Below are 14,607 nucleotides of genomic sequence, written 5' to 3' on the forward strand. Positions count from 1 at the left end.
ATGGTCAACAGCAGATTCCACTTATGGTAGTGACCACTTTCCTATATACATTACCTTTCCTTTTTATAAGACTCCACGAACACATGCCAGAGAGCCCCGTATTAAACATAAACTGATTGATGACAAATGGGATGAGTATAGAGAGGCTGTAGTAAAAAGAATTAATATTTTGCCAGTAATAAACAACTCAAATATATTAGAGAGCTCTCAAGCATTTGCCTTAGCTCTGGTGGAGGCAGCTAATGAAACCTTTCCATTAAAGAGCAGAGGTCCGGAGTTCATTCCATCCCCACCTTGGTGGGATTCAGATTGCACTGTTGCAATTAAGCAAAGAAAGGAGGCAGAGAAAAAGTATTGTCAAGAAATGACTGATATTAACTTTGATAACTACTTAGAAGTCGCTAAATCAACTAAAGAATTACTTAGAAAAAAAAAGTTTGAAGGGTGGCATAGATTTTGTAAATCATTGAGTCCAAATGTAGCTCCATCAATTGTTTGGCAAAATATTAGGAGGTTTCGATCAGCATTTAAAGACACACAAAGTAAAATATCTCCATCTTTAGCAGACCAGGTTATGGATCGTTTGGGTCCACCTTATGTCCCAGAACACCCTATGATTCTCAGGCCACTCATGTTATCTAAAAATGATTCAGAAGATGTTTTAAATTCCCCTTTTTCGCTTTGTGAACTGAAAGGAGTACTTTCTTCGACTAAAGATTCCGCACCCGGTGAAGACGGGATCCCTTATTCTTTCGTATCAAAACTGGACGATAACAGTCTCTGCTACCTTCTTTCTTTGATTAACAATGTTATGATTACAGGCTCTGTTCCCAAAGAATGGAGAACACAAACATTGATTTTAATACCGAAACCAAATAAACCTACTTCAGACCCCAAATCGTATAGACCCATAGCCTTATCATCTGTAATAGCTAAAGTCGCAGAACACCTAGTAAAAATACGATTAGAATGGTTTCTAGAACACAATAAACTCTTAACTTGTAATCAATTTGGCTTTAGAAAAGGTAAATGTACTCTTGACAGTTTAAGCATCCTTACCACAGATATAAGAATAAGTTTCTCTAAAAATGACTCCTTAGTTGCTGTCTTTTTAGACATAAATTCTGCTTATGATAACGTCAACATTTCAATCTTAAAAAATAAATTAATCAAATTAGATGTTCCTAACTTTCTTATTAATTTTATAATCAATATGCTGTATGAAAGGTTTATAAATTATCACTTAGAAGAACCTGGAAATAAATTTATTAAAAGAACTGTCTGGAAGGGTCTACCACAAGGTTCGGTCTTGAGCCCTTTATTGTATAACATTTATACTTATGATCTGGAACTTTCTGTTGGAGGACAGGTGGACGTCCTTCAATATGCGGATGATTTGCTTTTGTATGTTTCGGGGAGTTCTTTAGAAAACATTAGTAACACAATGTCCTCATCCTTGAATGCCTTAAATAGTTGGTTGGATAATAATGGGTTAGATCTTTCACCTTCTAAAAGCTCTGTTGTTGTTTTTTCACGAAAGAAAAATACTCCACTTATTAATATAAATTATAATGGTTGTCCACTGGTAATGAAAGATAGTGTTAAATTTCTGGGAGTTATATTAGATCGTAAGCTTACTGGAATTCCCCATTTTGAACATGTTGTTGTAAAATGTGAACGTAATCTGAATATATTAAGATGCCTGACAGGGGTCTGGTGGGGAGCCCACCCTTTTACTATGAGATTACTATATAATGCTTTAATAAGAAGTGTTTTAGATTACGGCACCTACCTCTTACACCCTGGAAATGTTAAAGCGACTAAAAAACTAGATTCAGTACAGGCCAAAGCTTTAAGATTAGTTACAGGGGCTATGAAATCAAGCCCAATAAGTTGCTTGCAAGTAGAATGTTGCGATCCACCTCTTGCCTTTAGAAGACAGTTTCTATGTGACAAATTCTTTTTCCGTTCTGTGCAACTATATTCTCATCCACTACTTCCAAAAGTAAAGCAATTAGCTGAACTGGTTGAAACAGGTAACTATTGGACCCATAAGGATTCTCCTTGTGTTGTTAAGAGTTATAAAAAATACAAAAGTCTAGAAGCACCGACTTATAGAAGTGAGACTCTTCCTTTATATCAACACTCATACAACAGTCTCATTACTAATCCAGATATTAGATTTAACATCGGTATATCTAAACACGATATAAATCCAAAAATAGATTTTTTGAACCTTCTTAACAATGACTGGAGTAATTGGCACTGTTTGTACACTGATGCCTCTAAACATGGTGATAGAAGTTGCGTTGGTGTTGGAGTCTTTCATTCACAATACAAAGGATTACAACTTATTAAACTGCCACCTGAAAGTTCTGTCTACACTGGTGAATGTTATGGTTTACTTAAAGCTATAGAATATGTACTTATGTTGAAGATACCTAAAACAATAATTTTTTCTGACTCTCGTAGTGCGTTAGAAGCAATAATGAGGTTTCCATTTAAGTCACATAAACAGTCCCCTGTCGTGTTTAACATTAGGAGCCTTTTATACAAATGTTCCCAAAAGAGTTGTGCTGTCGTGCTGGCTTGGGTGCCAAGCCATGTGGGTGTCCCTGGGAATGAGAGAGCTGACCAACTGGCAAATGAGGCTATTCACGTGGGAGACATTGTACCATATCATAACTATTGTCATGACTTAATCAATTTGTCGAAAGCGTATTTGTATGATAATTGGAATGGGATTTGGAATAAGGAAACATCAAAAGGTGAACATTATCGGCATATTCAGCCGGCAATTCCAAAGAAACCATGGTTTACAAGAGTATCATTTTCAAAAACTGTGACGTCAATATTATGCAGAATGCGCCTGGGGCATGTTTGTTCCCCGGCGCATTTACATAAAATAAATAAAAAGCCGGATCCTCATTGCTCTTGTGGCGAATATGGGGACCTAAACCATATTTTCTTTGCATGTACTCTTCACGATCGCTCTGATTTTCTTTCTAGTCTTGAATTACTACGCATCCCATTTCCCACATCCATACTTTGCTTGCTGTGTAATTATTCGTATGATATTTATGAGGCCATATCAGTATTTTTAGAAAAGAACGATATAAAATTGTAGTATAAAATGTATATATCATATCGAATCCAATCCTTTCCTTTCCAAAATAAGAAGTCGTAAATCATTTCAATACTGAATTTACTGATAATTAAACAAATTAAGTTAAATTCAACTATTTTAATGCTGGTGATAAACCAAAGTGGTGATCACGATCATAGAGTATATTGAATAGAATGGTATAGAGTTATCAGTCACGATTTTCGATTGCAGCGCCATCTATTGTTAGTTTCCCGCAACTTTTCATGTGACTTTCCACGCCTGCAGGTACCTTATAGCATATTAAGCATGTGGGTCCTTTAGACATGGAACGCCACATATTTCCGGCGGGCTTTTTAAATAGGATTGATGTTTTGCATTCTGAGGCTATGTTCAGATGAACACGCGGCGATGCGCGATTTTCTCACCGCGCGTTCATCTGAATTTAGCCTGAGTCTGAGCAAACAGAACCCGATTACAGTTATCATGTGTGAACCTTCAATGCATTTCTCACCAGGAAACTGCTACAGAAGTTCACACAATGCCTAGACCAGTAGGAAATCAGGAATATAATAAAACAATGAAGCAGGGGAATAGTTTTTAATAATTTATTTTAAAATATGTTTTATAGTTACGTAATTGGTGGTGATACTACTTAGCTTCAAAAACCAGGAAAGAACTAGTCGAAAGCGTTTAGAGTATTACTTCTCCTAATGCGTCTTAATTATTTCAAGCGCAGTGTTTCCTACCGACAATTTTCACCACACCAACACGAGCAATAAACGAACTGTAAAAAAACATTTCAACAATTAAATAAACATTTCCAATTCAAAATCATTACTTAAAGGTACATTCTACCAGCAGTTTAGAACTTCAATTTAAAATTTGAATCAAATTACTTTGCACTCTTATGAATAAAATGGACCTTTCTTATTAGTTTTCAAAGAATCAAGAAAGAGAGAGAGAGAGAGAGTGTGTGTGGGTGTGGTGAAGAGAAGATGTTCAACGATGAAACTCCTAATAGCCTTTTGAAAAGATGTGTTTGTGGATAGACACATAAGCTTTTTTTTAATCTTACAGAATATTTTTCTTTTGTCTCAGTAAGTTTTTTTATTTGTTTGGCCAAACTGAGCTTCCGTGAAAAATCGGGGTGTGTGTCGTGACGCGTGACCTGAAATAAATTCTGTAATATAGGAGCTGTTAGATATCACTAGGCAGTCGTGTGGAGTTAAAAATATAAAAAACTTAAATACGGTACTAGATATTTCATATACATTACATACATTTGATGTACAAGTGTGACTAAAATAACTTAACGTCATCCAAAACTTTAAATATGTTTCTGGGCTTTATCGTCCATATTAAAATAGTGCATTATGCAACAGGGGAGGCTAGGGTGATATTGATAAGGAGTATGTGTTATAGTTCGAGAGCCACAACCTGGAGTGAATTATAGACACGAGACTGTTTCTATACTGTGTACCTATAGCTTAATAGTCAAATTCTCTCAGTGCAACGAAAATGCTTGACTGATGATGGTATTTATTTTTCTAATCCATAACTCTTTTAGGAATAAAATGGTATGATGTAGTACTCGTTCAGTACACGTAGATGCAAGAAGACCTTTTAGCAGCAAATGTGATGAAAAATACACATTATGTTATTGATATCACTATATAGAATAAACTTATTTCAACTGACCTGAAGTTGACGGCTGAGAACTAACATCAGTGATGTTCCTCAAAGGGGCTCTGGGTATTTGATCATCTTGCATCGGTTCTTGAATATTGCTAGCAAATTGCAGCGATGTGGTTTGCTTGCTTATCAATTCCTGAAATACATATACATAATATATTTAACTAATTTAATGCTGAAATATTAGTACTTAAACAGTAATGTTATAAGAATTGAATATAACAACTAGGTAAATGTAAGAGGCAATGGGTAAATATTACCCTAATGTACCCTAATAAAAACAATTTTTCCACTTTTTCAGCGTGATTGCTTTAATTGCAATAGCACTGACCAAGTCGAGTCTAGTCTTCCAGATGAAGTATTCTATTTTTTGTCAAAGTGAATACATAATATATTATTGATACTACTAAATAGAATCAACTACATTTGACTGACCTGAAGCTGACGGCTGAGATCTGAGATTAGTAGCCGCCCTGTGGGTACTGATTGGTGATGTTCCTCAAAGGGGCTCTGGGTACTTGATCATCTTGCATTGTTTTTTGAACATTGATTGGAAATTGCAGCAATGTGGTTTGCTTATCAATTCCTGAAAAAAATAAACATATAAATATATTCAATTTAATTCCGAAATATTAGACAACCATATAAATCATATAATAAAGTATATTCAATTAAAGCTATAAATTAAAAAAATAAATGAATGCTTCACGACTCTTCTCTTTCGGAACAGACTAGACATAAGAACAAAAATCTATGCTCACACAAATAAATACCAATACCGGGATTTGAATCCAGGACCGCAGCTTTGCAGGTAGGGTTAACACCTGATAGGCCAGACCAGTCATCAAATGTTAAATTATTATTGTAACATCTTAAATTTAAAAGCTAAAACTTACCATATCCCAAGACCTCAACAGAGAAATGGGTAAAACTGAGTCTTCCGCTTGAAGTATTATATTTTTTCTTAAAGGGAGTATGACACACTTTTCCATTGCTAACACATCACTGCCATTAGAGTAAATCCAGGCACGAAACCAGTCAGGTTCAATAATTGGATTGGGCCATTGGTAAAGAATCATATTATCTAATCCTGAAAAAAAAAACATACAGATTGTATTTTGATAGGTCTTATTAGAACTTCATAGATTTGCGAAAATAATCTTTAACCGTAACCGTAAAATACATACTGAATGAGAGCAAATTTGGAGCAAGTGGTAATTTTTATAAACTATTTTTATATGGCAATAGATCCCATTGCTATTCAGGATAAAAGGCTTTTATGAGACAAAGAAATCAAATTCCAGCCTCAAATCGAAAAACTTTCCCCTACTATTTTGTATCAGTTTCATAAGTGAAGTGAATCTCAACGAGGTCAGACTTTTATTCTAGATTTATGTATTATACTCGTAGCTAGAAAAGGTGAAATACTTACGCGTTTTACCGCAATTAGGTACACAACACACAGCACTGTTTCTAATCATTGTTACGACAAACGAATCTAACGAGCAAATCAAAATCCGTTGAGCAGAGCCGGTATATTCACAAAAAAGCAGATTTATCGGAGTCCAGGGCAAGCACAGTCGTTGTATTGTACACAATCATAATTTTAAAGTTCTTTCTAGCAAAGCATCGAACATCACACACCATCACAAGAAAGTGAAGAATTGAAATAATGGCGTTATGGCGGCTTTGTTAAAAAAAAGACATATTTAAAATTACAGGCAAGAATCAACTTCATTCCGTTCCATGCCTCTTTTTTAAAGTTTATCATAAAAGTTTCACACCTTCAGATTTTAAAACGGACCAATTTAGGAACAAAAACTTTAGATAATATTTGTTTTTTTTTTGTTAATTATAATTAATAACATTTTAAAAGGCTAGTTAAAAATAATACAACATTATTTTTGTCATATCTTTTATTTTGTTAATTGCGCGTAACGGAAACATGGAATTGGTATCACAGATTAGATAGGATTTTATAGAATAATTCAATTGTTTTTCACGCCCTCTATTGTCGTGTTCCCCAAGTATATCCAAAGTACATCGGATTTACTATTTCCTTTGAGTGAAAACACCGTGATCACGATGATCACTTGGTGATAACATATCGCGGAACGTCACTATCACCTGTCAATGTCATTTTCATGCATGTCAACTTGACGTGAGAAAAATCCACTATCCATCACTTATCACTTGGTATGTGCATGGCTAAAATTTTACTGTTCAAAAATGTCGCGAGATAAAAGTGTTTGGTTTGCAGAAGAGATCCTCTTAGATGCTAAGCTCATCAACTTCCAACTGGAGACGGGGGAATGGGACGCCGTGGAGGAGATGCTGAGGGCTGAGGCGCAGCTTTCACGAGACGCTGAGACCGGACGATTGCGACCGTAAGCATTCTTGATATTGCGATTTAAACACGTATTACCATTACTATATGTACTGCTGAACGGCTTCATAATTGACTTAAATATTGTCGTAGAAATTGTGGTGTTAATCGTCGTGTAGATATTCCCTTTTTTCAATGCACAACAAACATGAATGAAGACGATACAAGAATAGATGAACTTTTGGATTTTAAAGCTATTTATGAAATCCTTTAAGGTGTTGGTTAGGCTTTAGTGAAAAAGAGAATGCCTGAAAAGGTAAAGCCTCTGTGTAACTGAATATTCACCTGCATTGTAACCTGATTTTTATACACCCTGTTTTTATTGAATTCCGTTAACTTTAAGGGAAGTTTCTTTAGATCAAATACAATTAATTTCTCTAAGAAACTAGCGTCTACACTCTTACGGCTATAAAGTTATTAAAAAAATAAAGATTATTACTGAACATGTGTGTGACAGCCTTTACCAATTTCTAATGTTATTTGTTTTGACATATGCCGTCAATCACTTGACACTAACTTGAATGTTATTCTATAAATTCTCACACTAATAAATTCATTTATTATGTAAAAATGATGAAAAAGGGTTTTTCCTGAATTTAACTAAAACTACTTAGTGATGTAGGTAAAGTTGTGAACACAGTGAATAAAATAGTATTATAGTATTTTAAAATATATGCTCAAGTATACTAGATATTTATTCAAAACCAATTCATTAATACAATTTACAATTTATAATACTAACTCATACTAAATATACAAAATTACACATATTATAGTTGGTAACATATGTTCTTTCATTCCAGTAAAAAAGCATCAGAGTACACCCTCCGTCTCATAGCAGAAGTGCTCCATATCATGCGGTTGGATGTAGAGCAGGCCTCTTACAACCGCAGCACCCTGGCCGTAGCCGAGCAATGCCTGCGTCTCGTCCGCTCCTGTGGCGCTGCCGGCACCAAAATGCAGACGTACATCTCTAAAGAACTCTCCATTTTAGACTCCATGCTTATTCTAGCTACTGAATACCAACATCCAAATGTTGACTTCCTAAATGAAGAGCTGCAGAAAAATATGAATCCTGTATGACAGTATTAATTCAAACTCTTGGAAATTTAGTCGTCAACAATCCATTTAATCAAATTATCATTTGGAACAAATTTGACACCATAATCTTGAATTCTTTAGTCAGTCCGAATGACAAGATATCTTCTGCTGCCGCCATGATTGTTTACAACATATTATTGGGACAACCCAATGTGTTACCAGATGATGTGATGCTGCTCAATTCTCTAGCGTACATGTATAGCAACGGTAACACTGAATACCCGCATTTAATTATAGAATACTTAATTGGTGTTGAAAACACTTACATAGAGAAGTTATACTCAAAATTGGATCCGGAATGCAGAATGCTAGTTTTGAATTTGGCGTACAACATTTTGATGTCTACTGAGTCTCAAGATATTAATGTATCGGTGAATTTTGTGAAGTTTATGGCGCATGAGTTTAAGACTAAATCGGACTGTATTTTGAAGACGGTGGACAAGTATGTGAACACTATAGAGCCGCAGGAAGTGGTGTTTCTGCTTGAGATTATTGCGACGGCTTCGAGTATGGACGCTTATATGGATTGCTTGCAGAGTGATACTTCTCTGTTTATAAATTGTGCTTGTAAGTTGAGAATTATTTATTTTAATTAAACTTATTGCTCACGTAACTGTGAGTATCCAAGATAATTCTCTGGAAAACAGAATTCAGAGAAATCCTTAATTTGTCCAAGACTTCCAAAATTCATTCTTTTTTTCATTCATTCATTCACTCAAAAGAAAGTTTTTGATGAGAAAGCTTTGTACATGAAACATTTAACAACAACTTTACTGATGTAGGGAACAAATCAAATTATTTTATTAAATATTTTTTTTATTTGGTTTTTAAGTAGTACACTACTATATAAGTTATAAACTGAAATAGATACCATACACTAAAGAAAAAGCGATCAAGCCCACTGGTGGCGAAGCCGGGAATCGCCGGGCGGTCGAGGTGGTGTAACGGACTAACGGTTTAGCACGTCACCCGCGTTAGCTGGAGACCCGGGTTCGATTCCCGGCTTCGCCACCAGTGGGCTTGATCGCTTTTTCTTTAGTGTATGGTATCTATTTCAGTTTATAACAACTTTACTGGTTTTTAAAACAACAGGAAATAGACAGGCATTAAAGGTCACCGTTTGATACATATCAAACCAATTTTTTTCAAATAAAAGCTTCCATAAATGTAATTCTCGTTTCAGTCCTGCTGCGCGCCATCCATAAGCTAGGCAAAGAGAGCAGCAACTTCTTCTCATCCATCAACAAGTTGTACGAAGCCACCGGCCGACAGCTGATCAACGACGAAACCGCTTACAACACTCCACAAGAAAGTAAATATTGACTATTATTTACTCAACCACTTTTTAGAAACTTTTGGCATATTAAATAACCTAACCACAAAATTAAAATTTTGAAAAAACCCCCGACCGCGACACAGTAGACCGATTTTCATGAAACATGGCTAAGAACACTCCCGACTAACTCAGCTTTCAGACAAAAAAAAAACTAAATCTAAATCGGTTCATCCGTTCGGGAGCTACGATGCCACAGACAGACACACACACAGACAGACAGACACGTCAAACTTATAACACCCCGTCGTTTTTGCGTCGGGGGTTAAAAACAGACAGTCGGACCCACACCATAACATAACGGTTCCTTTTGTACCTCTTTGGTACGGAACCGTAATGAAGGCAAAAGGAGTTGCCGCCTATTAAAATTTTTAATTTCTCAATTGAATTGTGTACGAATTGAAAATTTGGAGTACGTTTATGAATAATGGGGTAAGAATATACATATAATTTAAATTTTTCTCTTTTTAACCCCCGACGCAAAAACGAAGGGGTGTTATAAGTTTGACGTGTCTGTCTGTCTGTCTGTCTGTCTGTCCGTCCGTCCGTCCGTCCGTCCGTCCGTCCGTCCGTCCGTCCGTCCGTCCGTCCGTCCGTCCGTCCGTCCGTCCGTCCGTCCGTCCGTCCGTCCGTCCGTCCGTCAGTCCGTCTGTCCGTCCGTCCGTTTGTCCGTCCGTCCGTCCGTCCGTCTGTCCGTCTGTCTGTCTGTTTGTCTGTCTGTCTGTCTGTCTGTGTGTGTGTCTGTCTGTGGCATCGTAGCTCCCGAACGGATGAACCGATTTTGATTTAGTTTTTTTTGTCTGAAAGCTGAGTTAGTCGGGAGTGTTCTTAGCCATGTTTCATGAAAATCGGTCCACTATGGCGCGGTCGGGGGTTTTTTTTCAAAATTTTAATTTTTAATTTCGTTATTTCAGTTCCGTTGGCCAAAAACGACTCTGCTGACAACATGCTCTCCTGCAACGAGACGACGTCAGAGTGCACGGAATCGGAGAGCAGCGAGCAGTTCTACGAGTGCAATGAAATACCCATCTTTGATCGCTTCGAGCCTGCGGAACCGCCCAAACAAGGTATTTTACTTTTATAAACCCGACGCAAAAACGACTGGATGTCTGTCTGTCTGTCTGTGTGTGTGTGTGTGTCGGTCTGTGGCATCGTAGCTCCCGAACGGATGAACCGATTTGGATTTAGTTTTTTTTTTGTTTGAAAGCTGAGTTAGTCGGGAGTGTTCTTAGCCACTCAAGAAATCGGTCCACTATGTCGCGATCGCGGGTTTCTTCAAAATTAATTTTGTGGTTAGGTCCACACAGAGCGAGGCAACAGCGCTCACGGCACACGTCACGTCCAATGTAAACATGCCGCGGCCAGCGCCTGGGCACACCTCGGACACTGGCGATCAAATATATGAAAGAGGCGCGTTCCTAGCACACAGTCTAAGCTCGTGTAGGTGAACGCGTTTCTATGCAACCGGTTTCTATAACTTCAACTTGACTCGCCTTAGTGAGTTTTCACATTATCCGATCCAATATCGTATGTCGGACCGATATTCCATACATTACAGGCGCCATCTTGGATTTTTCCATTGAATCCTTCCGACATCCGATATCGGACGGGATAATGTGAAAACAGACTAACGACTAACTTTACAGTTTACCTTACTTCTATTTGAAATGTTTGATTTACAGAAAACCCTGACGCGAAAAACGGAAACGCCAATGTGAAAATCGACATCGATTTAACCAAAGTAGCTTACAAAAGGAGCAGTTCAGTGCCAAAAGCAGACGACAGAATAACAGTCCTCCCCATACGAAGGATAAGTCTGGAACACAAAATAGACATCGGAGATGACACCGAACCTCCACTCATCATAGATGCTATGTCACCGAACGGTAACATGAACACTATCGCTGAAGTTATACCAGTAGCGCTACAACCTAGACTAGATTTACAACCAACAAGCCAAACGGAGTCTCAAGACAGCTCTCCGAACGATCCACCCACAGAAATACACTTGCCCAAAGAAGAACAGAAGTCCGAGGTCAAAGCTTCTCCAAGCGAGATCTCACCGCCCTTAGCTGAAAACCCTCCGGAGACAGAGTCACAAAAGCAATCCCCGGACACACCGAAAGAGGTTAAGAAAAGTCAGAACTTGTCGACTGATTTTGATTTGAGCGAGCAGCTGCAGAAGATCCTGGGGATATCGGAGAAGCGGGTGGATGCAGAGAGGAAGGAGCCGGTGAAAGAGGTGAAGATATCGGAGGACAGTGTGGTGGTCAATAAGGTGCCGTCCGTGAAGATTGACTCTCCGGAGAGCCAGAAGACCAGGTAAATATCTATTTAGTAATATTTCAAGCGGGTTACTCACGTGTTTAGTCGATATAGCGTTCGACATGTTTCGATCCATTTTCGAGGATCTTTCTCAAGAGTAGCGACCCCGCCTTTCGCGCGACGTCGCGACGTCGACGCATAGTATGCGTCGCTACATGTAAAGGGGGTCGCTACTCTTGAGAAAGATCCTCGAAAATGGATCGAAACATGTCGAACGCTATATCGACTCTTGAGTAACCCGCTTAAAATATTACTAAATATGTTTGAGTCTCACGGGAGTTTTTTTTTTTTTTTTTTTTTGCTTTTACTCCCTGCCAATTTGCACAGGGTGAATTTGCCAATGTCAGTGTTGGCTTGGTGTTACCGTAGCGTTGACTTTCACACGTGAGGAGAATGTTCGGTATTTTTTAACCGACTTCAAAAAAGGAGGAGGTTCTCAATTCGACTGAATGTTTTTTTTTTTTTTTATTATTATTATTTTTTTTATGAAGGATGTGAAGGGAAAACCTAAAACAAAACATTTGTTATGAACGTCACTGACAAACACATGACAACACTTACACAAATTGATTAGCGAAGAAGCGGGAAGCGAGTTTTATAGGTAAATATCTGTTTGACAATGGCTGTTAAAGGGTGTAGGAATCTGGTACAGAACTATAGCCTGTCAACCAAATTTTGGCAGTAGCAATGTACATCAAACTAAAGTATGGTATCCCTATGAAACGAACAAAAACCAGCAATGTACGTCGAACAGCCACAGATATTTTTTTTTCAAGGGGCTCGTTCCTTCCCTACGAATTAGATAATGTATTAAAAAGGGACAGATATGTGCTAGTTATTTCTCTTTTTGGTAGGGTGGAGATTTCCACAGATAAGATACAAATGACACGCGAATTTCCACCGATTTTCAAAACTAGTGTTGCTAGCCCGCGATTTTTCAAATTTGCCGCCTTTTTCTAGTGACAAGGTTTGGTTGACGGTCTATATTAAAGCTAGACCCTTCCCTGGTCTGACTCTGCCAATCTCGCTAGAAAAGTGTTAGTCTCATCTCAGCTTTCTCAGACCGGTCACATTCCTACCAACAAGATTCTGTGTAAGTATTAGAGATGCACCGAATATTCGGCTACTATTCGGTATCCGGCCTATTCGGCCCTTATTTTAATATTCGGCCGGATACCGGATATTGACGTACTATCCGGCCGGAACCGGATACCGGATGTGCTATTTTTGATTAAATGATTTAGGAGTAAACAAATTAAATGAAAAAAAAACTGTTACGGTTATAATACTTATAATCATAGCCCTTTATTATTAAAAAAAATAAACATTTAAACAAAAACGGACTCCGCGCGAAGTTTACTACGAAACAAGTCAAAACCTGCACGACGCGCCCGCTCCCCGCTTAAATTGTAGATAAAATTCTGCTGTCCGAATATTCGGTATCCGGTATCCGGCCAAACAACTATTCGTTGCATCTCTACTGTGTATGATGGGTGTGTTAAGCCATCACCACTGTGTTTAGACTGTCAGAAGACTGATGACCTGTCTCACGTGTTGTTGGACTGGCTCCGGAATTCGGACTTAAAGAATAGAGTTTTTGGTGGCTCGGGCTCCATGCACAATGGACAGATCAATTGCTGGTTGGCAGAGCCAATGTCAGACAAGGCAATCAGTGTATACCACTTTATAGATTTCATTTCAGACGGATCCCATTGACCTTAGTGGTGGAAAATTTCGCTGTTTCTGTTGAAGTCTTGGTGGCTCAGTTGGCAGAGCGCTGGAGTATCGATCCAGATGCTGTGAGTTCAAACTCACCCAGGGCAGACATTTTCCACCTTTCAATTTATTTCAAGCATTTTCTATCTTTTAGTAAAGTATATTTGTATTCCAGACTGGGAGCTGTCGACATGACGACTAGTAAAACCTTTACACGACGGTTGAAACTGTGGAGCGTCACGTCGCCTTCGGTTTCAAGGCCGCTTTGGTTCGGGCGCTGGCTAATCTATGCTGGAAGAACCAGGCTAACAAGAGACAGGTACATATATTCCAATGTTGTAACGATATCGCTTTATAGTTATTTCTCAAGAGAGTTTTAGTAAGACTCGAGTTTGCAATATTCTTACGCCCCAGGTTACACACAATGTTTTTCATCACACTTGCAATATAAACAATATGTAAAAAGAAAAACAAAGTTAAATATGTTACTAGAAATTTCATAACTGCTTAAATAAATAAATAAATAAAATTCATTTATTTCGGACAATTAAAATCCATATCGTATTACATTGAATATTAAATAAAATAAAATTTACAATTAACAATTTACAATACATTACATTATATAATATTAAATTATAGTTATATATTCAATTAAATTAGGTTAAGTTATATTAAATTAAATTTATTTATTTGGCTCACATGCATGGAGCACCAATGCCTCAAAAGGCAACTGTCCCATCGACTGGCTACTACAGTTAAGAGGCTGTGGCGGCTACCCCGGACCCTGGCGAGCATCGCGGCACAACGCTTGCGAAGTGTGGCATGAAATCCGTCAACACTAGCGTCAGCAAACATACCGGACGCACTACAGTACCGCGGCAGCCGCAACAGCACCCTAAACGCCTCGTTGTATTGGACCCGCAGAGCATTTAGCGAACGCTGAGT

The 14,607-nt window shown here is 37.9% G+C and overlaps 1 protein-coding gene across 1 annotated transcript; it reads left to right on the top strand.

The window, feature by feature from the left end:
* The first annotated feature begins 6,962 nt into the window (after window positions 1-6,962).
* On the top strand, window positions 6,963-14,504 carry LOC125235790. Its single transcript, XM_048142376.1, is given in 9 exon segments — window positions 6,963-7,185; window positions 7,988-8,244; window positions 8,247-8,852; window positions 9,469-9,597; window positions 10,533-10,685; window positions 11,301-11,940; window positions 13,835-13,866; window positions 13,869-13,978; window positions 14,418-14,504. Coding segments are annotated over 9 exon segments (2,172 nt in total). The 5' UTR covers window positions 6,963-7,027.
* The last annotated feature ends 103 nt before the right edge of the window (window positions 14,505-14,607 follow it).

The sequence above is a fragment of the Leguminivora glycinivorella genome, chromosome 18, assembly GCF_023078275.1.
Source record: "Leguminivora glycinivorella isolate SPB_JAAS2020 chromosome 18, LegGlyc_1.1, whole genome shotgun sequence".
NCBI lineage: Eukaryota > Metazoa > Arthropoda > Insecta > Lepidoptera > Tortricidae > Leguminivora > Leguminivora glycinivorella.